This window comes from Mesoplodon mirus (assembly GCF_964341445.2).
Source record: "Mesoplodon mirus genome assembly, chromosome: 12".
NCBI classification, from domain to species: Eukaryota; Metazoa; Chordata; class Mammalia; order Artiodactyla; family Ziphiidae; genus Mesoplodon; species Mesoplodon mirus.
Genome location: NC_138988.1, coordinates 39,509,268 through 39,534,571, shown reverse-complemented (window position 1 = coordinate 39,534,571; position 25,304 = coordinate 39,509,268). Strand labels below are relative to the sequence as shown.

The following is a 25,304-nucleotide window of genomic DNA, read 5'->3' as shown; positions in this document are numbered from 1 at the left end:
AAACAAAAACCACGGGGGGCCATTTCTCTGTCCAAAGTCCTCCCATCCTTGCTCCCCACCCCACCTCCTCTCTTCGGCCACTAGCTTCTCTCGTCCTCTGTAACATGGGTCTTTGCATAGTTTCCTCTGCCTGGGACACACTTCCCTTCCTCACAGTGTAAGGTCCGCAGGCTCCCACCCCTATCAATCGCTATCACATCACTCTGTTCTGTTGTCTTTGGGGACTTACAACTCCAGGTTATCTTATTTCTCATGCTTCCTTCCGAGAGCAGACAGAAGGGCTGGTGGAGGATGGGGAGTGGGGCACCATGTGGCCTTAAGAGCTTGTTTGGCCCACCTTCCGGTCAGCCCTGACCTGGTGAGGTCTTTGAAGTCCTAGGAGGGAAGGGGGAAAACCCGGGGAGATATCCTAAGGGTCCTGGGGACCTCTCATTCCTGTCCAGGGGCTGGTCCAGCCACATTCCCCTCTGGAAGCCTGGGCCCAGGGAGCAGGGGCTGTAGGCACAACCAGGCCAGTGTATGCAGTTGGCCTGTTTTTGGACGTAGTGGATACGGGCATAGTGGACCTTGGAGAGGAGGTGCTAGGAGGTTCAGGCAAGGCAAGGTGTGGGGCTGCTAAAACTGGACATCCAGACCCTACCTTCTTGGCACTGGTTCTGTGTCCTTCTCCTTGGTGTCTGGGTCTGCAGTTCAACACCTCCTGCCACACCTCTCCCTGAAACCCTCCTAGCACAGAGCAGAAGTAGCTCTCTTAGGGGCTTCCCTGGTGGCGCAGTGGTTGAGAGTCCGCCTGCCGATGCAGGGGACATAGGTTCGTGCCCCGGTCCGGGAAGATCCCACATGCCGTGGAGCGGCTGGGCCCGTGAGCCATGGCCACTGGGCCTGCGCATCTGGAGCCTGTGCTCCGCAACGGGAGAGGCCACAGCAGTGAGAGGCCCGCGTACCGCAAAAAAAAAAAAAAAAAAAAAAAAAAGAAGTAGCTCTCTTAGGGGCTGCCGTGGTTGGAGCCACATGAAGAATGACACTGGCGTGGTTGCAGTGGGGTCCAGGGCTGGGTAGGAGTGGTGACAGGTACTGTGGCCAAGAGGACCACACTGCCCAGAACAACCCCTCCCATCAAGCCACCCACCTTCTGGACTTCCTAAGACCTTGACCACAGAGCCAATGGCTGCCAACAGACCAAAGCCTGGTCTGGTAGCCACCTGAGGCCCCAGTATTGACTCCAGGATGTCTGACATCACAATGTCCAGCCAATTAGCTGCTGCCAGTGGCACAGGAGCTGGACCCAAGGTTTGGCACACCTGCTGTCCAACTTTGGCTTAAGCTACATGAGGGTAGGGAAAGACCTGTATCAAGAGTCAAGTGTAGTTCTCTGCATAAGGGGTGCTGGGACAGACCAGCACATATCCCAGAGGGACCCATTTACGGTTATGTGTGTGGGTGCTCGGTTAAGGGACTGAGGACTAAGCCAAGAGGCTATGGTGACTTTAGGGTCCATGGGATGGGGTCACTGGAAGAAATACATTGCTGGGCCAGGGTGGAGGTCATGGCATATGTGATGTTTCTGAGGTTTGGGAGGGGGGCTGCCTGCCTATCCCTGGGCAAGAACGACAGCAGCACTGTGTACAATTAACAAAAAGATTTGTATTAGAACATTTACACTCAGGGAAGAAAGAGGTATCTGCATCATCAAATGTGGAATGTTGAAGAGAGAGTTAAAATAAATAAAGACTCCGAGAGCAGTTGGGGCTGGCTCAGGCTGGGACTCACAGAGGCCTCTGCGCATCAGCTCCAGGCTGCAGGGGCTACCGCCTGGCCATACTGGCCTCCTCCCCGACGCAGCACAGCTGTGCCTGGGACACAGGGAGTCTCTCAGGTACTGCTGCAGCCAGCAAGCTCACTCCCCACTTTCCTCACTTATCTCTGTGACAATGTCTATCAGGCTCTGGAGCCCAAAGATATAGCCAGCATCCTGGCCCTCGTGTACCACACTGTCCTCACCATACAGCCTGCAAGTGGTGTGTGCGAAATCGATCATGCGCACATCCACTGAGCTGGTGCCGATGGGCTTGTAGGCATAGGCACCAGCCGACTCGTCGGCTGACTCCTCTGACAGGTCCTCCAAGTCCTCAGCATCTGAGTCCAGGGCCACTTCAGGCCGCTCCTTGCCATCATAAATGACCAGCAGGGAGCTTGAATAGAAGCGGTAGGATTCTTGTCGCTCCAACACGGACTTGAGTTCAGTCAGCTTCCTAAGCACAGGGCCCAGGAGCTCACGGCGCAGGTACCGCCCGTTGTGGAAAAACTGGAAAAGTGCCTCCTTGAAGCCCTGCACGGACAGCTTCCGTCCGTGGTACTTGTTCATGAACATGAGCTGCCCACTGCCTGCCTGGTATACCTGTGGGAGGGAGACCAGCAGGTGAGGTGCTGACAGCCATCTCAGGGCCTAGACCCTGGGGAGTGGCAGCGATATGACAGCTCTGGATCAGATCCTTTAACTTGTTAAGTACACCAGTCACAAGGGACACCGTCCTTGCCAATCAACACCCACTCAGGATACAGCCCTCTGACCTGGGTTCCATCACCAGCCCCCTGCTCAGTGTATGTGTTGGTGGAGAGGGCCGAACTTTCTTGCCTTTCTCCCCCTCCTGTCCACAGCCTCTGGACTCAGTCAACCAGGCCAGCCCCAGAGACGATTACCCATGCATGCATGCTTCCTTTTCTAACCAGAAAGTGACAGGTTCATTCAAATCTGGAATCTTTTGAGAAAACGGGACTATGCCACGGTGGGAGATTGGCAGCTTCTGGATGCCCCAGCCAGCCCACGCCATGCACCTGCACTCCTCTCACCTGCATGCCACACACGCGCACACCAATGACTGCAGACGTGCTCTGCTGGCATTTGCGGATCTGGTTGGCTGCCTTCTCCTCTGAAGCATCGTCACCATGCTGGCGCGTACCCATCTTGAGGTCCAGGACACAAGGCACCTCATAACGGGAAGTCAGGTTCTCCAGTAAGATAAATTCTGAGTGGTTAAGGACAATGCCCCTCTAATGAAAAGGTGCTGCTCCACGAGGCCTTGGCATTCCCAGGGTACAAGGCCTGCACACAGTGCCCCAGAGGTCCTGCTATATCTCCCATGCAGGCAGCTCAGGCTAGAAGGCTGAAAGGCACCTTCAATTCTTGTCAGGGAACTGGCCTGAGAACAGCCTGGGAGACACACACATCATTCCCTGAACTCAGCAAGATGTGGGACCACGGTCCAAAAACATATTGTCCTAGGGACTTCCCCAGTGGTCCAGTGGCTAAGACTCTGCACTCCCAATGCAGGGGGCCCAGGTTCGATCCCCGGTCAGGGAACTAGATCCCACATGCCGCAACTAAGAGTTCGCACGCCACAACTAAAAAGATCCCACATGCTGCAACTAAAAGATCCTGCATGCCGCAATGAAGATCCAGTGTGCTGCAACTAAGACCCAAAGCATCCATAAATAAATAAATATTTTTTTTTAAAAAAAGTGATACAAATAGCAAAACAAAACTAGAAACATACTGTCCTAAATTACAAACAGAACATCAAATAAATTCAGTAAATCCTAGTCTTAAATATGAACTAGAAATATCAGTATGAACTCATGAAAAGTTTTCTCTTTAAAATAAATATGTATTTCCCAGACGTGGGCACTGAAAAGATCTAGAAACAATGACCGGATGTATGAGCTCCCCCAGTGCCCAGACCAGTGCTCCTAGAGCAGGGACCAGTGAACCATGACCCCCTGCTCACTCACTGCTGTATAACCTGTAAGCTAGGAATGAATGGTTCTTACATTTTTTTTTTTGGCTGTGTTGGGTCTTCGTTGCTGCTCGCAGGCTTTCTCGTGAGCGGGGTGAGCGGCGGCTACTCTTTGTTGCGGCACGTGGGCTTCTCATTGCAGTGGCTTCTCTTGTTGTGGAGCACAGGCTCTAGGCGCATGGGCTTTAGCCGTTGTGGCACGAGGGCTCAGTAGTTGTGCCTCACAAGCTCTAGACCACAGGCTCAGTAGTTGTGGTGCACGGGCTTAGTTGCTCCGTGCTATGTGGCATCTTCCCGGACCAGGGCTCGAACCCGTGCCCCCTGCATTGGCAGGCAGATTCTTAACCACTGTGCCATCAGGGAGCTCCATTGGTTCATATATATATATTTCTTTTTTTTGGTGCGGTACACGGGCCTCTCACTGTTGTGGCCTCTCCCGTTGCAGAGCACAGGCTCCGGACACGCAGGCTCAGCAACCATGGCTCATGGGCCTAGCCGCTCCACAGCATGTGGGATCTTCCCGGACTGGGGCACGAACCCATGTCCCCTGCATCGGCAGGCGGACTCTCAACCACTGCGCCACCAGGGAAGCCCTTATATATATTTTTATTCATTCATTCATTTACTTATTTATTTATTTATGGCTGTGTTGGGTCTTTGTTGCTGTGTGCAGGCTTTCTCTAGTTGTGGCTAGTGGGGGCTACTTTTCGTTGTGGTACACCAGCTTCTCACTGCAGTGGCTTCTCTTGTTGTGGAGCACAGGCTCTAGGTGCGTGGGCTTTGGTAGTTGCAGCACGCAGGCTCAGCAGTTGCGGCTTGTGGGCTCTAGAGCGCAGGCTCAGTAGTTGTAGCGTACGGACTTAGTTGCTCCGTGGCATGTGGGACCTTCCTGGACCAGGGCTAGAACCCGTGTCCCCTCCATTGGCAGGCGGATTCTTAACCACTGCACCACCAGGGAAGCCATATTCTTATATTTCTAAGAGGTCAAAAACTGTATGGGGTGGGACAGGGAGAGTGGGAGGGAGACACAAGAGAGAGGAGATACGGGGATATATGTATAGCTGATTCACTTTGTTATAAAGCAGAAACTAATACCATTGTAAAGCAATTATACTCCAATAAAGATGTTAAAAAAATCATAGTAAAAATAAGAAAAAAACTGTATGTAATACTTTATGACACATGAAAATTGAATGAAATTCAAATCTCAGTGACCATAAATAGAGTTTTATTGGAATACAGCCACATTCATTCATTTACATTATCATCTATGGCTGCTTTCAGGGTAGAGTTGTGATGCAGTCAGTGTATGGTCTGCAAAGCCTAAAATATTCACTGGCCGTTCACTGAAAAAGTTTGCAACCCCTGGCATAGAAGAATGACTGAATTCACATCTGGAGTATGAAATATACATGAGCCTGTACCAGTTCTTCACACGAGAAAGAAAGACAGCCATCAGAGACTACTGTGATTGTGTCAAAATGACTCAGGAGCCTATTTTGAAAGGCTCCCACTCGCCAAGCATGGGACAATTTGAGCATCAGTAAAGATAACTGCAATGGACTAAAACACGTCAAATATGTTTAAATTCATGGGTTCATAACAATGCTGAAAACCTCACTGGTCACCTTTGGAGGGTGTTAAGAAACCATCTCATTATTCTAAATCTAGTAAACAAAGGAAAATAAACTCTTAACCTGCCTTTCCTATATGAACTATACCTCAGGATAAGCATATAGTTGATGAGGAAGAGTTTCTCTTTACAGAAGGATTCCAGCTAATGAATGAAAAAGGAATGACAAAATTAGAAAATCACCTAATGAAAAAATGGCTCTAAGGCAACGGCAATACAAAAGAGAAAGGCAACAAAACACTGTGCTTCCCGATGGACAGCTACAATACCATCTGAGGGATTCTTGCCCCCACCCCCCCAAAACTGAACCTGAATCTGATCAAGCTTGTAGATAAAATTATCAACTCAATGGAAACAGAGGGGAAAGAGTAACGTGTAAAAGACACCACAGGATGTAATCAGTAAAATCCAGATGGTGGGAAACTCTAGAAGACCCAGTTTCTTTGACAAGAAATTTCCAAGAAGAAAAACCAGAAAGGGTACTTTAAAAGACTTAAACATTTCAACCAAATGCTATGTGTGAACCTCATTTGGATCCCCATTCAAGCAAATCATCAACAAAAATATTTATGAGACAATTAGGAAAATAGGGTCACAAATTAGATACTTGATAGTAAGGAATTAGTGTCCACTTTTCAAGGAGTAATAATGGTATTAATGTTTTAAAATACCTTTATCTTTCAGAGATACATGCTGAGGTGTATACAGATGAAATGAAATATCTGACACTTGCTTCAGAGTGTGTTCAGCTGGGGGCTGCTGGGTGTATAGAGACAGTCATGACAGCAGACTGACATGACTGGGTTAACCAACTGCTGAACCTCGGTGACTGGTACTTCGAGGTTCAATGCATTATTATGTCTGGTACATCCAAGTTCCCTGACTCCAAAAAGAAGAAAGGACCCTGTGTTTTCTTCATGTGCTAACCTGGTGAACCAGACTGAAAGGTCAGTCCTACCCCACCGCAGACTCTGGCAGTTAAGCACTATTTGGGGACTTCTGTAGAAGTCTGAAAACACGAACCAGGTCCTTGCACTCCAGGCTAAAGCCCCCCGGGTGCAGGTTGGTCCCTCCATGAGGTGCCCCTGACCCCCAGGAACCCATCAGACTCCCTCCCCAGCACCTGCACTCCCAGACCAGCCTTCGGCCCCGAGGGAAGTAATATCTGCCCACAGTTACCACGTAGAGTGTCCTAGCACAACCATGACTAAAAAAAAATCCAATCTCTCTCTCCAAGCTCATAGGGTCTCCTCTCACTTGCCCTCCCTTCCCCCCAAGGCAGAGATGCCCTATGAACAAAGGATACTGTACTGGTTCCGATGTTTTGCATTCTCCTTCATTCTCTGTAACTGTTGCTGGTGACACTTCATGCTCCAAGGGTTGTAGTGTTTAAGCTGGGAACTGACATTCCCCTTTTTCTCTACACTGTAGTACAATACTTCAGATTTCTTCAGCCACTCAAATTCTTCTTCTAACTTATGGCTATAAAGAGACAAGAAGCCAATAAATCATAATGTCTTATCAAAACTCAGGGGCAAAAAGGCATGAAGGAACTTTCTGGAGTGATAGGAAGTTTCATACCTTGATGTGGTGGTTGTTTTAGTGTACACATTAAACACTTCATTTACCATAGTATGTTATACCTCGACAGTTGATTGATTGATTTAGAAATTTTAATCTTTATTTATTTATTTTCTTTTTTTTATGTTTTAGGCTGCGTAGCATGCAGAATCTTAGTTCCCCAAACAGGGATCAAACCCGTGCCCTGTGCATTGGGAGTGCAGAGTCTTAACCATTGAACCTCCAGAGAAGTCCCAAGACAGCTGATTTAAAAAAAAAAGGTGTGGGGGGGTGTCAGCTCGCTGTGTTTCTACAGTTGTCTTTCTACAGTAAGGAAAACCTTCGATGACAAAACAACCTCTGCTTCCAGCCCGCACCCTGCAAGGCAGCCTTCACTGCCCTCTTCTTCTAGGCAGTACACCCCCTGGCTTCTGGTACATCCAGGTTCCCTGACTCAGAATGCTGGAGACTGAAATTCCATGAGAATAAGTCAACCTACTTAGCTACGTTTTTAACATATATATAATTTATCTTTTCACAAGCTCTGCCAAGGTGTGGCACTTGGAGCGTTCTGCCTATGGGGATCCCCAAGATTTGGGGATGCCCAACTGACCATTCTGTCTCCCACTATCAGTGAACAACCTGAGGTGATGGGATGGCTTCTGTCTGGGTCACTGCTACATCCCCAGGATGCCACATAGGGCCTGGCACAGGGCAGATGCAGGAGGAGTGAGTGACTGAAACTTTTTTTTACAGCTGCCACTACAGTTGTTTTACCCGAAATGGCATGATATAACTCAGAGTCAATTAAAGCTGGGCACACCATGTGGGAACTGACCACTGAGTGACGAGGTACCTACTAATAAGTCCATAGTGTGAGTCCTTAGCCCTAGGGGACTGGGCTGTAACTGAGATCCCTCCTCTCCCACGAAGTTCAGTCTCCTCTCAGTCTATACCCACCTCTTCATCTTCTCCTCCTTCCGGTGCTGACGCACCCAGTCCTTAGGGATCTTTTCTGTTTCTAGGACGTGATGTTTTTTGTTCGTCCACCTTAGCAGCTTACTTTTTGGTTCACAGTCTGAGTTATCTACACTGTCCATAGTTCCGTGGTCCCCTTTTAATGGATATGCTATTAAACACAAGTTCCTGTCTTCATCTTCTTCAAAGCGCACAGATACCACACCTGGAAGAAGGGTGAGGAACAGAGAGGACTTTTAATTCCAAAGGAAGATGTATTACAAATAACATGATTGTAACATTTATTGTTTTCTTACCCTGTTCCTTAGTCTCTATGTTGCCAGAGGCCCCAAACTCATCTGCAAACCTAACAAATATCAAAACATCTAGAAAAGATGACACCATACAAGACAAGCAATTAAGGAGCAAACATGGCCGAGAGTCTTCCTCTCTGATGCACTCAACAAGGCAAGAGCCAAAGAATTACAAGACACATTTTTCCATCATTGAAAATGTTTATTAATTTTTATGTAATTCTTCTAATCCTAAGAGAGACGTAAAAACATTTGCTCTTTATATCTTGTGGGAATTTTTAAGGCCCTAAACAGAAACTCCAACAGCCTTGAGGCTTGCTTTAAAGCAGAGCCTGAACAGAGATTTGCCTGAGGGGTAAGAAGCATCCAACGGTAAGGGAAGACTGGGCAAGCAAAACAAAATAAAGGAGCAAACGAAACAAACCACACAGCACAAAAGACACCCTAGCAAAGGCTTCTTGCAGCGCCCCCCCACTGGGCACCCCAAGCCTTTTGCCCTTCTTGAATATATTGCTTTATTGGTCTTTGCAGTCTCATGTCACAAAAGAACAAAATGAACACAAGGCAAATAGGGTTGGGCTGGGAGCACAGACGCGTAGTGGCCTTGAAAGCAGCTCTCCCCGAGTCTCTAGAACCTGCCATGTGTAATTAGACAGTCTTTGAGGAGGGGGCTGTCAGGTGGGAGTGTTTCAGCAGGTGCCGACGAGTGCCTTACAGCGAGTGCCTTACAGCCGACTGGCTGAACACCTTTCCTCCCAGGCCTCTGTGGCCTGGGATCACTCAATTTGCTCAGTCCTTGCTGCAGGGGAATGCGTGCTCAGAGAGACGACACTTCTGAGGTGGTACCTGGCTCTGGGCGCAGAGGAGCCGGGGTGGGGAATTCAGGGGACCACATTTTCCTGTGGCCATGGGAAAAGAACCAGGGAAAAAATGGGGGCAGGGGCAGCCAGCTAACAAGGGGCCTTTGGCTTTGTCCTGGAAAAAACAACAGAGAAGGACCAAGTGAGGGCCCCCAACTCCCCCACCCCGACCACAACACACATGCATATTCAGAGTACAAAGAGAGATGCCCAGTACATTCTGTCTTCAAAGAGTATGTTTCAACAGTTCCAGAAGAACCCAAGTCGTTCAAGAGTCTTTTGGATAACCAGGCAATGCAACTTTAAAATTAATTTCCTTAATGGATTCTTCCTGATTTACAAAGGATCTCCGCCCTCCCCAGGAAAGACCACACCATGCTGTCGGCTGCTGATTCCCCCCCACCCCCACCAAAATGCATTATAAAAAGGAAGAAAGAGTCACCACATGTGAATCAAAGGGTTGCCATAATACAGCCATTTCGGGGACATTCCGTAACAGCAAAGGGCTTCAGCTAATCAGCACAAGCCTCCCACTCCTGCATTCCATCTGACTCAACTCTGCTCCCAGCCTACCTAATCAACAGGGCTTCTGGTTTCCTGGAGGACAAAAAGCAGGCGGCAAGTATTCTGGGTAAAATCCTCCCAAAGTCTTCCCCGGATGTCTCCTCATGGGGGACTATGGGTTACCGAGATAAAAAGACACCTGAACATAAAACACAACTACACTTCCACCAAAAATAAACTCAAAACAAACCCACAAAACAAAACAGAATTGAGCAATCTTACCGGGACTTGAAAACTGAGGGTGTGAGGTGCTGGGCGGAGGGCCAAGAGGAGAAGGAGGAGGGAAAACACAGAGTGAGTGGGAGGGGTGAGGGCTCCGGGGATGGCTGCCTGGGCTTTCCTTGGCCGCGACGCCTTGCATGTCCTTGCCAGGCGCTGGCGACCCCTACAGCAGCTGGGGGCTCACCTTTGTACTGGGGAGTGAATTTGCGCATCTCCGCAGGGAGGGTCTCGTAGAACTGGTGCTCCCTTGGGACCAGAGGCTTGCACAGGGTCGTCTCGTTGAAGCGGAGCACGCACGAGTGCCCCCCGACCTGGTGGACAAAGGGCTCCAGCAGGATGCCCTTGGCGCGGGGCTCCACGTCCATAGCCCTGAAGGCTGGGCTCATCCTCCAGGTGCAGGCAGCAGGGAGAAGGGGGAGGCAGCGGGGTGCAGCGGCCAGCGCGTCCTCTGTCGTCTGTCCGTGCGTCCGTCTGTCGGGCCTCAGCTCCTCGGTTGTGTGAGCCAGGACGCTCTGCCGGAAGCAAAGAGTGACAACGGAGTTGGAAAAGGCCAGGAACCGCCTTAGAGGCGCTAGCCCTCCTCTTCCAGCAGAAAGACAAAACAGCCTGAGCTCCCGCGGGGTCCCGCCCACGCTGCCCACTTCGGCCCCGCCTCCTCCCACAGAAACAAGCATCCAGAGCTCTCCCCCCGCGGGCCGAAGCCGACTGGCAGGGACTGGTTGCGGGACCCCTAAACAGCCCCCAATCACCCCACCAGGAGTTAGAAAGCCACTACCGCGAAGCCACGGCGACGAAATTGTGATTTTAGGTAAAAATCACAATTTCAAACCTAATATTCTGATTAAATCTTACCATTTTCTAATAAAATTGTTAAATTTACAGTAATTGACATCCAAGTTCCTCCGTTAGTTATATAAATATATTTTAATAGACTTTATTTTTTTAGAGCAGATTTAGGTTCACGGCAAAATTGAGAAAATACAGAAATTTCCCATCTGCCCCGCATATGCATGGATAGCCTTCTCCATTATCAATATCCCCCCATCAGAGTGGTACACTTGTTACATATGATGATGAATCTATACTGATACAGCACCATAGTTTACATTAGGGTTCACTCTTGGTCGTTAATTATGTTTTTTTGTTTTTGTTTTTTTTTGTGGTACGCGGGCCCCTCCCGTTGCGGAGCACAGGCTCTGGACGCGCAGGCTCAGCGGCCATGGCTCACGGGCCTAGCAGCTCCGCGGCATGTGGGATCTTTCCGGAACGGGGCACGAACCCGTGTCCCGAACCCGTGTCCCCTGCATCGGCAGGCGGACTCTCAACCACTGCGCCACCAGGGAAGCCCCATTAATTATGTTTTTATAAAATGCATTTAAAGGGAAAACCTACTTACGCACCATCTAGTAAGATTTACTCCCCCAGGGTGCGCACACTGCCCTGCTCAAGGCCAAAGACAAGCCCCATTAACCTTATTAGCAGTGGAGCTTGGGCCTAGCTTTAATGATTAACGTCTGTATCGAAAAACAACTGATCGAGGCTGGCTAACTCCTTTTAAAAAGATACACAGTGCTCTAGGTCACCAACTATTTTTATCCGTTCTATCCCGATCTCCAAAAGCTGGGGCACACCTTTAAATCAAAACTGCATTCTTGGGGCACTCAGGGGTCTCATTCACTGAGATCCAGGAACTTAGACCTGACTTCAGATCCCCAAGCACATTGGATCTTAGCAAAGCACACCTCTATGCGCCTGTGGACCGTTTCAGGGTATGTCAACCTCATTCTGTTTTCTGTCTGTAATTTACAGACTACACAGTTGCTACTAAGCACTACTAACGGGGCTTGGGCTACATTTCAGTACCTGTACAGGTTTCTTACTGGGAACTCCTCCAACTCCCATGACTCCAACTGAGATGGTGGTGGTGAGACTGGGTTGGCTGGAGATTTGCCCACTGTCCTCTAAGGTGGGTAAAGCACCCCAAGTCTATGCTAGGCTCACTATAGGAACTTACTTCATATGGTCCTCGGGATACTTTCTATGAGGTAGACACCTCTCTCCCTGTTGGAAACAATGAAGCTGATTCTAGGAGCTGAGGAAACTCATCCAGGGCTAGGGACAAGAAGCCACAGTTTCCAAATGAACCTCAATCTGTTGGATGCCCCCACACGGCTGCCTCTGGGGCCCAAGGTCTCTGGCACATCTGCCTTGGTATAGCACTTAAAAGTATATGGGGGCTTCCCTGGTGGCGCAGTGGTTGAGAGTCTGCCTGCTGATTCAGGGGACGCGGGTTCGTGCCCCGGTCCAGGAGGATCCCATATGCCGCGGAGCGGCTGGGCCCGTGAGCCATGGCCGCTGAGCCTGCGCGTCCAGAGCCTGTGCTCCACAACGGGAGAGGCCACAACAGTGAGAGGCCCGTGTACGGCGCAAAAAAAAAAAAAAAAAAAAAAAAAAAGTATATGGGACATTTAGCTTGTCCTGTGACAGTGCTTTCACCATGTATTTATATTTTCTGTTTATAAAGCAGCCTCTTTTAAAGAGTTTAGGGACTTCACTGGTGGTGCAGTGGTACAGAATCTACCTGCCAATGCAGGGGACAGGGGTTCGAGCCCTGGTCCGGGAAGATCCCACGTGCCGCGGAGCAACTAAGCCCGTGCTCCACAACTACTGAGCCTGCGAGCCACATCTACTGAGCCCACGCACCGCAACTACTGAAGCCTATGTGCTCTAGAGCCTGTGCTCCACCATAAGAGAAGCCACCACAATGAGAAGCCCACGCACTACAACGAAGAGTAGCCCCCGCTCGCAGCAACTAGAGAAAGCCCACACGTGGCAACAAAGACCCAACGCAGCCAAAAAATAAATTAAGTAATTTTAAAAATAAATAAATAAAGAGTTTAGCTGGTGTTAATCTTTTCCTTTCAGAGAGAACCGACAGTGGGCACCCATTGGACTCAAGGATTAGGAATCAATAAGCTTTCCTATATGCAAAGAGCAGAATACCAAAGCTTCTGATTTCTCACCTGGCACTACCTTCTCATTACAGAAGCCCTCAGGAGGGCATGTGCTGTGAGGAGTCCCAAGACACAACACAGGCAATCAGCTTGAAAGATGAGTACCTTCCAGCCTCTCCAGACTCTCTCCGGAAGGTGGAGCTCTGGAGATGCTTGGCCACGCAAGCCCTTTAGGTTTATAGAGACCAGTTCACACCAGTTTTTCAGTAGTGAAAAAGACCTCTTGAGTAAGAGCAACACCAAGGGAAAGCTACTGACTCATGATCGGTCTGCCAGTACCCAAGCAAGAACCAGGTACCATAATTATTAAACTGTGAAAGCACAAGATGCTCCCCAGGGGCCAGGCTTTAGAAACACAATTCAAACCTTTCATAAACGTGTAAAACTCCTTTTGTTACTACAGCAATGCCAACACCAATGCAATCCCTTTCCAACTCTGTTCAAGATTCCTTAAATGTATTCAATTAAGTAGAAAAAAAATCTCTCCCCAGGCATCTCTCTTACCCATTCCCCACCTCCAGCGAAAAATCCAAAACAAAAACTGGTCCTTCATGGCAGCTCTCTGGAGTATGGTTTGTGGGTGTGGCTGGAGGCTGAAAAGCCCAGTGAGGGTCTATACCTCCTTCTCCCAGGTCTCCCGTGTGTTCATTAGCTGCTGGAACCTTGACACGGAACCTTGCCAACCCTCCCGCCAGCACCCAACTCTGGCAGTCCAAAGGACATTGCTCCCCGGAGAAGAATCATCATCTTAGGTAGAGAGGCAAGGAAAATAAGGCCCTTTCTCGCCTGTGCCAAGCCTGATGACAGACTAAACTCCTAAATGGTAGAATTAGGGAGAAAATTGATCCTGTAGTGAGGTGGAGCCAGATTCTAGTCCCAGTTCTGCCATTCAATTGCTTGGAGGAAGATTCCAAGTCCCTGCTCCCTTTCGGTTCCAGTTTTCTGGTCTGTAAAATGGGGAGGAGAGGCCTGGGGTAGATCTCTACTCTGTGGGTGGTATAATCAAACTAGTGAGTGGTAACCAGCAGTTTGTTTTAATCAAATAGGAAAAAACAGTAAAAATCATTGCATTGCACATAATAAGGTTGTCCTGTTTTGTGATTCTTTGATTTCAATTATGCTCAATCTCTCAATATGAAGATAACTATGGCTTCTCTATACAACATACTTCTTACATTTGGGGCTTCAGACAAAGAAATGCAGCTTTTGTTCTAGGGTCCCTTACAGACCCTATCCCTGTGGTAAAATGAAGGATCAACATCCCAAGGATTACACCCCAGATCAGCTTCTTCTCTAGTGGCTTCAGCCTGGTCAGAGAAAGAAAAATGCCCAAAGCACCTGCTCTGTTTCACTGCTACTCTTTTTCTGTTCCACATGTGGTTTGAGCAGTTGGATCTCTTAAAGGTTTTTAAACATCTGAGGTCTAAGGCCCAGTTTCCCAGGAATCCTAGAATATTAATGGTTACTGAGAAGTCCATGTGATGTGTGGACCCTGAATCTAGTGAGATAGGGAATAACCATAAAACACTGGCTTCAGATTAAGCATCTATTTTAGCTTTCCACATTGCCTCACATTTGTCCATGAAACTATCGATAGGTAAGAAATACAGAACATGATTCATCCTAGGACAAGACATAGATTTCCCCCACAGCCCATCCCCCTAAATCTATCAAATTAGTTTAAGGATCTGCTGGAAACAATGCCTTAATAGTCTTAACTTATAAAATATTGCAAATAAAACAACTATGACTCATGAAAACCCCTGGGCCCTTAGCTCACACATCTAGAATGTGGTTAATGAGGCGACAAATGGGATCTGCTGGGGCCACTTACTCTGCCTCAAGAAAAGCCTCAGGGTTGGGCAGTCACAGGAGATGGTGTGAAGCACACTAGCCCAATGGTAGAAGAATAACCTTCACCATCTGCACCTCCTCTCCATGAGCCCAGAGCCACTGCCCACATCTGCACACATCCATACACAACCCATGACTATACCACCAGGGTCAGTCACTGGAATTCTCAAACGTTGCTGGTAGGAATAAAAGAAGTACAGCCACCTTGGAAAACAGTTTGGCAGTTTCTTATTAAGTTAGACATATACTTATTATATGACCCAGTAATCCTACTCACAGGTATTTACCTAAAAGAAATGAAAACAAATGTCCACATAAAGACTTGTACACGAATGTTCACAGCAGCACTATTCACCATAGCCAAAAGGTGGCAACAACCCAAATGTCCATCAAATGGGTGAATGAATAAACAAACTGTGGTGTATCCATATAATGGAATATTATTCAGCAATAAAAGGAATGTATTGATATAGCAACAACAAAGATTAATCACAAAAGCATTATGTTAACTGAAAAAAGCCAACCACAAAAGACTATGTACTGTGTGATTCCATTTATAGCAAAACTGTAATAGCAGAAAGTAGATAAGCAGTTGCCAGGGGGCAGAGGTAGGGGAATAGGACTGACAGCAAAGAGGTCCAAGAGAACTTTTAGGGGTAATGAAAATGTTCTATGCTGTGACTGGAACAGTGATTACATGGCTGCATAAATTTGTCAAAACTCATCAAATTATAGACTTAAAATCAATGAATCTTGGGGCTTCCCTGGTAGCACAGTGGTTAGGAAGCCACCTGCCAATGCAAGGGACACAGGTTAGAGCCCTGGCCTGGGAAGATCCCACATGTCGCAGAGCAACTAAGCCCATGTGCCACAACTAGTGAACCTATGCTCTAGAGCCCGCAAGCCACAACTACTGGCCCACGTGCCACAACTACTGAAACCCGCACACCTGGAGCCCATGCTCCGCAACAAGAGAAGCCACGAAAATAAGCCCGTGCACCGCAAAGAAGAGTAACCCCCGCTCACAACTAGAGAAAGTCCGCGCACAGCAATGATGACGCAACACAGCCAAAAAAAAAAAAACAAATAAATAAATAAAATCAATGAATCTTATTGTATATAAATTATATTTCAATAAACACCTTGAATTTTTTCTTTTTTAATTTACAAAAGTTTCATAAGTACAAATTATTTTAATAATCAGAAAAGACTGTAATTAAAAGATCATATTAGCTGTTAAATAGTTTTTTTAAAATAAATTTATTTTATTTATTTATTTTTGGCTGTGTTGGGTCTTCATTCCCGCAGGCGGGCTTTCTCTAGTTACGGCGAGCGGGGGCTACTCTGCATTGTGGTGTGCGGGCTTCTCATTGCGGTGGCTTCTATTGTTGCAGAGCACGGGCTCTAGGCACGCAGGCTTCAGTAGTTGTGGCATGAGGGCTCAATAGTTGTGGCTTGAGGGTTTATTTGCTCCACGGCATGTGGGACCTGCCCAGACCAGGGCTCGAACCCATGTCCCCTGCATTGGCAGGCAGATTCTTAACCACTGCTCCACCAGGGAAGTTCCAGTTATCTTTTTTAATTCTTGTAAAGCCAAAGCAAAAGCATACTTTCACACAAACGAGCAGAACAGAAGCATAATGGTCCAATAAGCCTTTCAGTAAAACACCCATGACAAAAGAAAAATCAACAGCAAATCCGCTCCAATTATACTGGCTTTCTTGTTATTTCTCAAACAAGCTTGATACATACCTACCTCAGAGTCTCTGTCCTTGCCATTCCCTTTGCTTGGTGCACTTTTCCCCAGATATCTCCCTTGCTCACTCTCGTACCTCCTTCAGCTCTGTATGCAAATATCACTTCTTTAATGAAGTCTTCCTTAGCCACCCCATCTAAAAGTGCCATATCTCCCCATCCACATTCCTTACACAACCGTGATTTTCTCCTCAGCACTTATCACCACCTAACATACTATATGTTTTATTTGTCCTGTTTATTTTCTATCTCCTCCACCCTGCCCCACCAGAAAATAAAGTCCATAAGGTCAGACATTTTTGACTGCTCTGTTTACTGCTGAATCTCCAGAGCCCAGAAGAGCACCAGCACTGAGTAAGTACTCCACAGGATGTGCCTCAAATCACTACTGTGTCATGAATACCTGTTGCACACAGATCAACAGAGAACTCAAAAGGCACCCACTGCAATTATCCAAACCCACACCAACCGCACAGGGAGTACAACTGTTAAAAAGCAGCACACCACACACTTTACAAAATGCATTCTGAGCATCGGCTGGATATTAATTTTGCATTTATAATCTCCCACCTTATTAAGTCTGCACTAACTGGGGAGTATAAATGAAGGACCCTGCACCTGAATACTCATCTGGGTCCTACTGGTGTGGAAACATTTCATGTAAACAAAGCCTAAACTCTTAATCTAATGACAACCAACCTCTTGGAAAATTCTCTCTTGTAGAAAATCAGGCAGAAGAATGGCCACTGAAGAATAAACTTTTAAAATGTAGATACGAGAAGATTAAAATCCTATCATAGTTTAAAACAAATATACTAGTTAGCATTCAGAAGTTCTGTGTTAGTATTGAGTTGACATCCCAAAGACCCAAGGCTTTCAGGTTGCTAAGTTATCACTGAAAGATAATTATCCCCATCTTTTGCAGGCAAAGCAAAGAAAGGCCATGGGGTTGGTGCTGAGTATTTGCTGAAGGCCTTTTCAGCAATGCTGGTGCGTCTGCCATCCAGCTTCAAACAGGGTGTCTCTGCAAGACAGTGCAGGAGAAAAATTATCCCCTCCATGACCTGAACTTCTAGAAAAGCTGGGCAGCAGATAAGGCACAATCCCTGGTGACAAAATGAATAAACCAAAAGGAGATTTAGCAAAATAAAGCCAGGAAGGAAGAAGAAAGCTGTTAATGTTTGCCTTGTGGGAGGCACCAAGGAAGGTGGCTGACCAGACTGACCCATTTGGGTCATGGGTATATGGCATCAAACTACCACCAACCCCAGGAAAACTCCCACCACTGCTCCATAAAAATCAGGTCCTGGCAGGACATCTCTTATACCCCAACATGAATGCACTCACCTCCACATCCAGCAATACGGAAGTGTATGATGGACTATTAGGATACTATAAAACATTGTTTATCACTTTTATATTTTAAAAACAATCTGATATGCTCTTCAATTAAAAGAAGCAAGATACAGGGAATTCCCTAGTGGTCCAGTGGTTAGGACTCCATGCTTTAACTGCTGGGGCCCAGGTTGGATCCCTGGTCAGGGAACTAAGATCCCGCAAGCCATGTGGGGCAGCCAAAAAAAAAGGAAGATACAAAATTGTATAATCTATGATATTAGCTGAACTATGTCATAAGACTTACAGAGGAAAAGACTGGCAAAAAGTTCCAGCTTTGCCACTAAATTGTACACTTAGAAGTGGTTAAAATGGTAAATTTTATGTTATGTTCATTTTACTATGCACCGAAAAACCGTAAAAACAAAAATACCAGCTACTCACAGGGGTCATGGCTGCCCACCCCCTCCCAAGGCCCTGGACTCACTGTATAAAAAAATGTTGAATGTCTTGAAGTCTCACAGCTGATATATGAAAAAAATTTGACACACGTTTCCCAAATTTGATGACAACCCTAAAAATTTACATGACATATGATGAATTGTGAGGCTGAAAGAAACTGTTCTAAGTTGTCAATAATAGAAAGCAGATGGGACTTCCCTGGTGGTCCAGTGATTAAGAATCCGCCTTCCAAGACTTCCCTGGTGGCGCAGTGGTTAAGAATCCGCCTGCTAGTGCAGGGGGCATCAGTTTGAGCCCTGGTCCGGGAAGATCCCACATGCCGCAGAGCAACGAAACCCGTGCGCCACAACTACTGAGCCTGCGCTCTAGAGCCCGGGAGCCACAACTACTGAGCCCGTGTGCCTAGAGCCTGTGCTCCACAACAAGAGAAGGAGAAGCCCACGCACCACAATGAAGAGTAGCCCCTGCTCGCCAAAACGAGAAAGCCCACGCAGCAATGAAGACCCAACGCAGCCAAATTAATTAATTAAAAAAAAAAAAAAAAAAGAATCTGCCTTCCAATGCAGGGTATAGGGGTTCAATCCCTGGTTGGGTAACTAAGATCCCGCATGCCGCAACTAAGACCTGATACAGAGAAATAAATAAATAAATACATAAATATTTTTTAAAAAATAAATTAAAAAAATTGTAACAAGTGTTATCCTACAATAAATTTAAATGACAGCTAACAAATGAAATAAACTTATGGAAAGCAGATGACAATTAACCACCCTAGAGTAGTGACTATGTGACCTTTTTATTTGATTATTTATTTTATTTTTAAATATTTTGGCTGCGATGTGCGGCACGCGGGTTATTAGTTCCCTGACCAGGGATCCAACCTGTGCCCCTTGCAACAGAAGTGCAGAGTCCTAACCACTGGACCGCCAGGGAAGTCCCTATGTGACCTTTTTATAGAAAAATTATGACACTGCTGTCATAGAATGAGGCAGTCAATATGCTGCTCAGAAATGTAGGGAAAAAATATTGTACTATTGATTTTTGAAATGTGTAACTTCTTGTGTTTTCTTTTTTCAATCCAAACATTTACTTTCTTACATTATTGGGGTTTTTTTAAAATTTTTATTGGAGTATAGTTGATTTACAATGTTATGTTAGTTTCAGGTGTACAGCAAAGTGAATCAGTTATACATATACACATATCCACTCTTTTTTTAGATTCTTTTCCCATATAGACTATTACAGAGTATTGAGTAGAGCTCCCTGTGTTATACGGTAGGTCTTTATTAGTTATCTATTTTATATATAGAAGTATATATATGTCAATCCCAATCTCCCAGTTTATCACTCCCCTCCCCTTACCCCTGGTAACCATAAGTTTGTTTTCTACATCTGTAACTCTATTTCTGTTTTGTAGATAAGTTCACTTTCTTACCTTATTGTTTTCATAATTGTAAATTCGTTTGTTTAAAGATGGTACTTATAATTATATATTTATATAAATCAATTATATATATTTGTTACACTATATAAACTTTAGCCACCACAAAAGCTGGATCTGCCCAGTACTAAGTGGTAAGATTGTTATTCCCATCTCTTCAGTTTTCTGAATGTTCCAAACTTCTTGAAATTTTCTCGAACTCAGAGCATGTGTTTATTACCTTTATAATTGGGAGTGAAAATATTAGGGGGAAAAATAATTCACTACGACTGAAATAAGAAACCCAGATGGCTGCTCAGCTCTTGAAGGTTTTAAACTCATCCGCCAAAAAACCCTGATGCAACCCACACTGCATGCTCAGCGTTCCACTCCATGATGGAGACCCTAGGAGACCGACCCCATGTAAACAAGGGAGGATAATAACTCCAACACATCCTGTCCCTAAAATGTGTGCAAGGTGCTGAAAGGTCAGAGGAGGAAGTGACCAACTCAATCTTCAGTGACAATGGGATACAACCATGTCAGAGAAAAGAGCTACCGTTTTCCAAGCTGTTAGTCTGTTCTGTAACTCCCTCCCTCCAACCACAGCCTTCTGGAGTAGATACTAAGATCACTCCCACTACAGATGGGTGCACTGAGGCACCAGATCACCTAGGCCTCATCACGGAAAATAACAGGTACTTTGAGATGAAAGAGTCATTGCTAAGAAGGCTGCAAGGGTTACCCCCATGTCATAGCAGGTGCTGGCTCCACCAAAGAATGCAGCAGGGCCAGAGAGACAAGACACAGAAGCCTTCTATTAACTTGACACAAATGCCTGGGGTCCAACACCAGGTGTTCATTTCCCCCCTCATCAGCATTTTATTCTTGTTTTTTTTAAAAATTTATTTGGCTGCGCCAGATCTTAGTTGCAGCACGCAGGATAGGATCTTCTTCATGGCTGTGCACAGGTTCTTCCTTGCGGCACGTGGTATCTTTTTTAGTTGCAGCATGCAAACTCTTAGTTGAGGTGTGTGGGATCTAGCTCCCTGACCAGGGATGGAACCTGGGCCCCCTGCATTGGGAGCATGGAGTCTTAGCCACAGGACCACAGGGAAGTCCCTATATTCTAGTTTTAATAAAGGAGAAACTACAAGTTGTAAGTTGTAAGTGGAAGTATTTCAAGAAAAGTCACAACAATGCAGATCCTTCCACCAATTCTGAGGGACAAATGAAACAGCAGATTCTGTTCCAAAAATCCGGACAAGCTTTTCCATAAGGGAAACAGCAGCCTCTCAGAGGCTTCTCTGTTGAACCAGCAGCATGATCACACTGCCACATCTCTTTGCCTCATCAGACCAGATTTCTGGAATGAAAGACTAGAGGGTCCCAATATGGAGGGGGACAGGGAGAAGGAGCTTTCAGCCTACCTAGAAATATGTTCCTCAGTTACAATGCTTGAATTACAGAGTTTTAGCAATTTAAAAAGTTTTTCTAAAAAAAAAAAAGTTTTTCTAGCTAAAAGTAGAGCACTACTCCTTCAAGAAAATCTAAATTATTGATTCTAAGGTGTCACATGTCCCCTTTATCAGAATATCAAATTTACTTATAAATACCTAAATGTATTCCATACACACACCAAGAATTATCAGTCCTCCTTAAAAAGCCTGTTTCCCCTCTTCAAGGGCAATTTTCCATCTCCAGTCTCCTCCTCCTGATGCAGACTACAACTCCCACCACCATGTGGGAAACATACACAACAGGAACATGCAGAAGTGACCCCTGAAGGCTATGGCCAAAATTGTTCTGAGGTCTCGATCTATGGGGGACTTTCCTACCTTAGTCATGGTTCTCTCATGTGCCAGTTAACAGTCCATTAGCTTCAGGTAGGATTATATGCTCCCTGCCTGTGGTCAATGTTTACCCCTGCTCATTTCTCAGCCAGTTCCCAAACCAGATGACACATGAACTCATCCTCTGAAACCAGTGGTGCCAAAAATGATTCAGTCCTCATGGCCAGCCACAGAACCCAGGCAGCCCTGACCCGCCCAGGCCAGCACAATGAAGGCTGTACCTGCTGGTGGAGGGATGCGCGTGCCCTGCGCTACACCAGATCCTGTGCCCAGAAGGCACAACTTCCTCTGGGTCCTCACAACACCTCACTCAGGTAAATACTCCCCTCAAGGGTCTGCTAAGCATCCCAGGCTAACAGCATCAACATGGCAGCTTTGATCACCCAACTACTCTAAGTACAGTCAGTGCTCCTCCATGACCAGCCAGGAAAAGAACGAGATATGGGAGTGAGAAAATTCCTGACACTGCATAGGTCACAGCACTATATCTTTTTTTTTTTTTTTTTTTTTTTTGCGGTACGTGGGCCTCTCACTGCTGTGGCCTCTCCCGTTGCGGAGCACAGGCTCCGGACGCGCAGGCTCAGTGGCCATGGCTCACGGGCCTAGCCGCTCCGCGGCATGTGGGATCTTCCCGGGCCGGGGCACGAACCCGTGTCCCCTGCATCGCCAAGCAGACTCTCAACCACTGCGCCACCAGGGAAGCCCACTATATCTTTTTTTTTTTTTTTGCGATACGCGGGCCTCTCACCGCTGTGGCCTCCCCCATTGAGGAGCACAGGTTCCGGACACGCAGGCCCAGTGGCCATGGCTCACGGGCCCAGCCGCTCCACGGCATGTGGGATCTTCCCGGGCCGGGGCACGAACCCGCGTCCCCTGCATCGGCAGGCGGACTCTCAACCACTGCGCCACCAGGGAAGCCCCACAGCACTATATCTTAACACATGACCATTCGTCAATCATCCTCTATGAGTCCTGGGACTTCTTTCCAAAATAAGGCACAGCAAAATATTAAAAACTTCTTTAGGGAAATCAAGTTCAACTGCACCCATAGTTCTGAAGCAAATTACACACTGACTCCTTTGGAATCACCCAGCTTGCGAGAAGGGCAATGACTTCAGTCAGTCAACAGACGTGAGGATTGGGAGGGAAGGCCAACGGGGCACTTCCACTTTTGATATTTTACCACTATTCCCTTTCTTTGGCTCTATAAAAAGAGCCTAAGGTATTTTCAAAGTAAAAACACTCTTTGAGAGCGAGATAAATCATTCCTGGGAGAGGGGTAGCCTGTTCCTTCCTTTCCCAGCCCTCATCTGCCCCAGATGTGTTGGCCACATCCATCATTTTTTCAGGGCCCAGAGTCTGTCAGGTGGCAGCTGGCACCTCTGCAAGGTCCAGTGTTCCAAATGCACCAGGAGCCTGCATCCTGGGCTTACCGTCCTCCTCTGGCCTCCTGATGTAGGTGCAGCATCCCAAGCCACCCATAAAACCCAGCACAGGTTCTACAAAGGGCAGGGGCAACTCAAAGAACCTAAGGGAGAGATATGTGTGTTCTCATGCTCCGATAAGGACACAGAGCAAGAAAAACCCACACGTTCAGCAGGGGGTTGGCAAGCACCTCAGCTGTCTCTCTAGAGGAACTCACCTTGGAGAACAGACACTGTTCGTGAAAGGACATCTTCCACTGCCTTATATGTAAAACCTCTATTCATAACAGAAGAAAAACTGAAAATGTTCAACAAGAACCAACTAACTGGGCTTCCCTGGTGGTGCAGTGGTTAAGAATCCGCCTGCCAATGCAGGGACATGGGTTCGAGCCCTGGTCTGGCAAGATCCCACATGCCGTGGAGCAACTAAGCCCGTGCTTAGTACTGAGCCTGCGCTCTAGAGCCCATGAGCCACAACTACTGAGCCCGTGAGCCACAGCTACTGAAGCCCATGTGCCTAGAGCCCATGCTCCGCAGCAAGACAAGCCACCGCAATGAGAAGCCTGCGCACAAGGAAGAGTAGCCCCCGCTCACCGCAACTAGAGAAAGCCTGCGTGCAGCAACAAAGACCCAATGCAGCCAAAAATTAAAATAAATAAATTAAAAAAAAAAACCTGACTTAGGTAGACAGTAATCTCAGCAATGTGCAAGTAAGCGCTTTAACAGTTATTGGTGTATGTTTTTCCTGTCAGGTTGCTCAAGCTCATAAAAACATACATTATTTGGCCAAGTATACTTCATCTATCTCTCTTCTTCCTTTGTTGCTTACTCGGGCAATCTCTCAAGGAAACAGTATGATTATGTTTAGCACTAGAGCCAACAGATATGGGGTCCACACACCTCCACGGGCACCCTGTAAAAGAAGCTGAACTGTGAACTCTCGCTCATGAGAGGGGAAGGAGGAGTAAGGCACAGTCCACATATACCAAGTTTAAAGCACATTAAGCAAATGGGTATCAAAGTGAAAGCCGGCAGGCTTGGACTTAGGTTAATCCCAAGACAAATGTTGCTGCAGCCTCAGCAAAAGCACTGAATTTGTATAGACATGACCTGGGATCTCAATCAGAGACTGGGACAGATGAGAAGGTGGGAAGGTTATAGTAAAAATGCATATCCAATGTTAGTTTTATACTTGTAAAACAAAAATTGTCTTTTACTCCTATAAAACAAACATTGCAGGGCGATGCAAGATTTCTGCATTCCCCAAGAGAGTATGACAAGCACACCCAGCCCATGGGGCCACCTCATTTCTGAGTGTGCAGCCGTGGATAGGAAAGCCCTGTGGCCCTGGAGCAGCCCATCTTAAAGATGAACAAGGCTCAAGGCAAGGGGCTGTGGTGGGGTTAAGACAGACTGATGTGGCTCGGGGGTTTGCCTTTGGGATCCAGCTCAGGTACCGAGCGGGCACATTCTTGAAAACTAAGTGCAGAAATAACAACACTAGAGCCAAGTGTTCTGCTTCCTAGTCTCTAACACATCTTATTCCATTAAAAGAAAAGTTCTGCTCTTCCTTAGGCTTGGGATTGGACACTCAGTTTCTACAAGTATATGTCTCAAGTAAGGTAAACAGATGGATACACAGAGAATACAGGTAATACTAAATGATCTCCCATTTGATCAATTATGAGTTTCGGTTAAATACATTCACAAGATGAGTTTAAAAAAATCCAGCAGTGCAAAGAAAGCTTTGTGAATTTGCCACGACAGAGAGCAAGCAGAAGAGGCCCAGGCTGACTCCAGTTGTCCAAAGGGGCTTGTGAAAGCAGGTACTGGAGCCCTGTCTCCAAGTCAGAAAGGTTTCAAGAAAACTCAGAGCCTGAAATCATTCAGTCCAGGGTGGGATGAGACTTCTCACCACCTTGCAGAGTGGCCAGGAACGAAAAGAACACAGGTAAAAGACGTAGCACAGTGAGGGTGTTAGGCAAGGCAGCCGTAGCTGCTATCATTTTTATTTTTTGTGGGTGGGTGCTGTAGGTGTTGACCACATTACTTCTACAACAGCTACATTTCACTAGCACAAAATCAAATCAAGGCATGACTTTTCTGTTGTTACCAGGTGCTTATTTTGCTACCTGTTCTGACCTGGATACCACATTTAGAAGTTATCATCCTCCCAACCATTTCAGTCTTAACCAAGGGGCATCTTGTTGGCATAAAGAACAAAAACTCTTGGATTTCCCTGGTGGTCCAGTGTTAAGATTGTGTGCTTCCAATGCAGGGGGC

At 46.7% G+C, this 25,304-nt stretch overlaps 1 protein-coding gene across 5 annotated transcripts in view; it reads right to left on the bottom strand.

The window, feature by feature from the left end:
- Positions 1-1,624: 1,624 nt before the first annotated feature.
- Positions 1,625-25,304, bottom strand: part of IP6K2 (inositol hexakisphosphate kinase 2) — a 30,187-nt gene continuing 6,507 nt past the window's right edge. For all 5 annotated transcript variants that reach the window (XM_082638670.1, XM_082638671.1, XM_082638673.1 and 2 more), the window contains 5 exons: positions 10,089-10,416; positions 7,948-8,170; positions 6,734-6,909; positions 2,851-3,026; positions 1,625-2,398 (listed from right to left, as the gene is read on the bottom strand). In XM_082638670.1, coding sequence (XP_082494796.1) covers positions 1,898-2,398; positions 2,851-3,026; positions 6,734-6,909; positions 7,948-8,170; positions 10,089-10,290 — 1,278 coding nt within the window. In that variant the 5' untranslated portion in view covers positions 10,291-10,416 and the 3' untranslated portion in view covers positions 1,625-1,897. The remainder of the gene's footprint in view (positions 2,399-2,850; positions 3,027-6,733; positions 6,910-7,947; positions 8,171-10,088; positions 10,417-25,304) is intronic.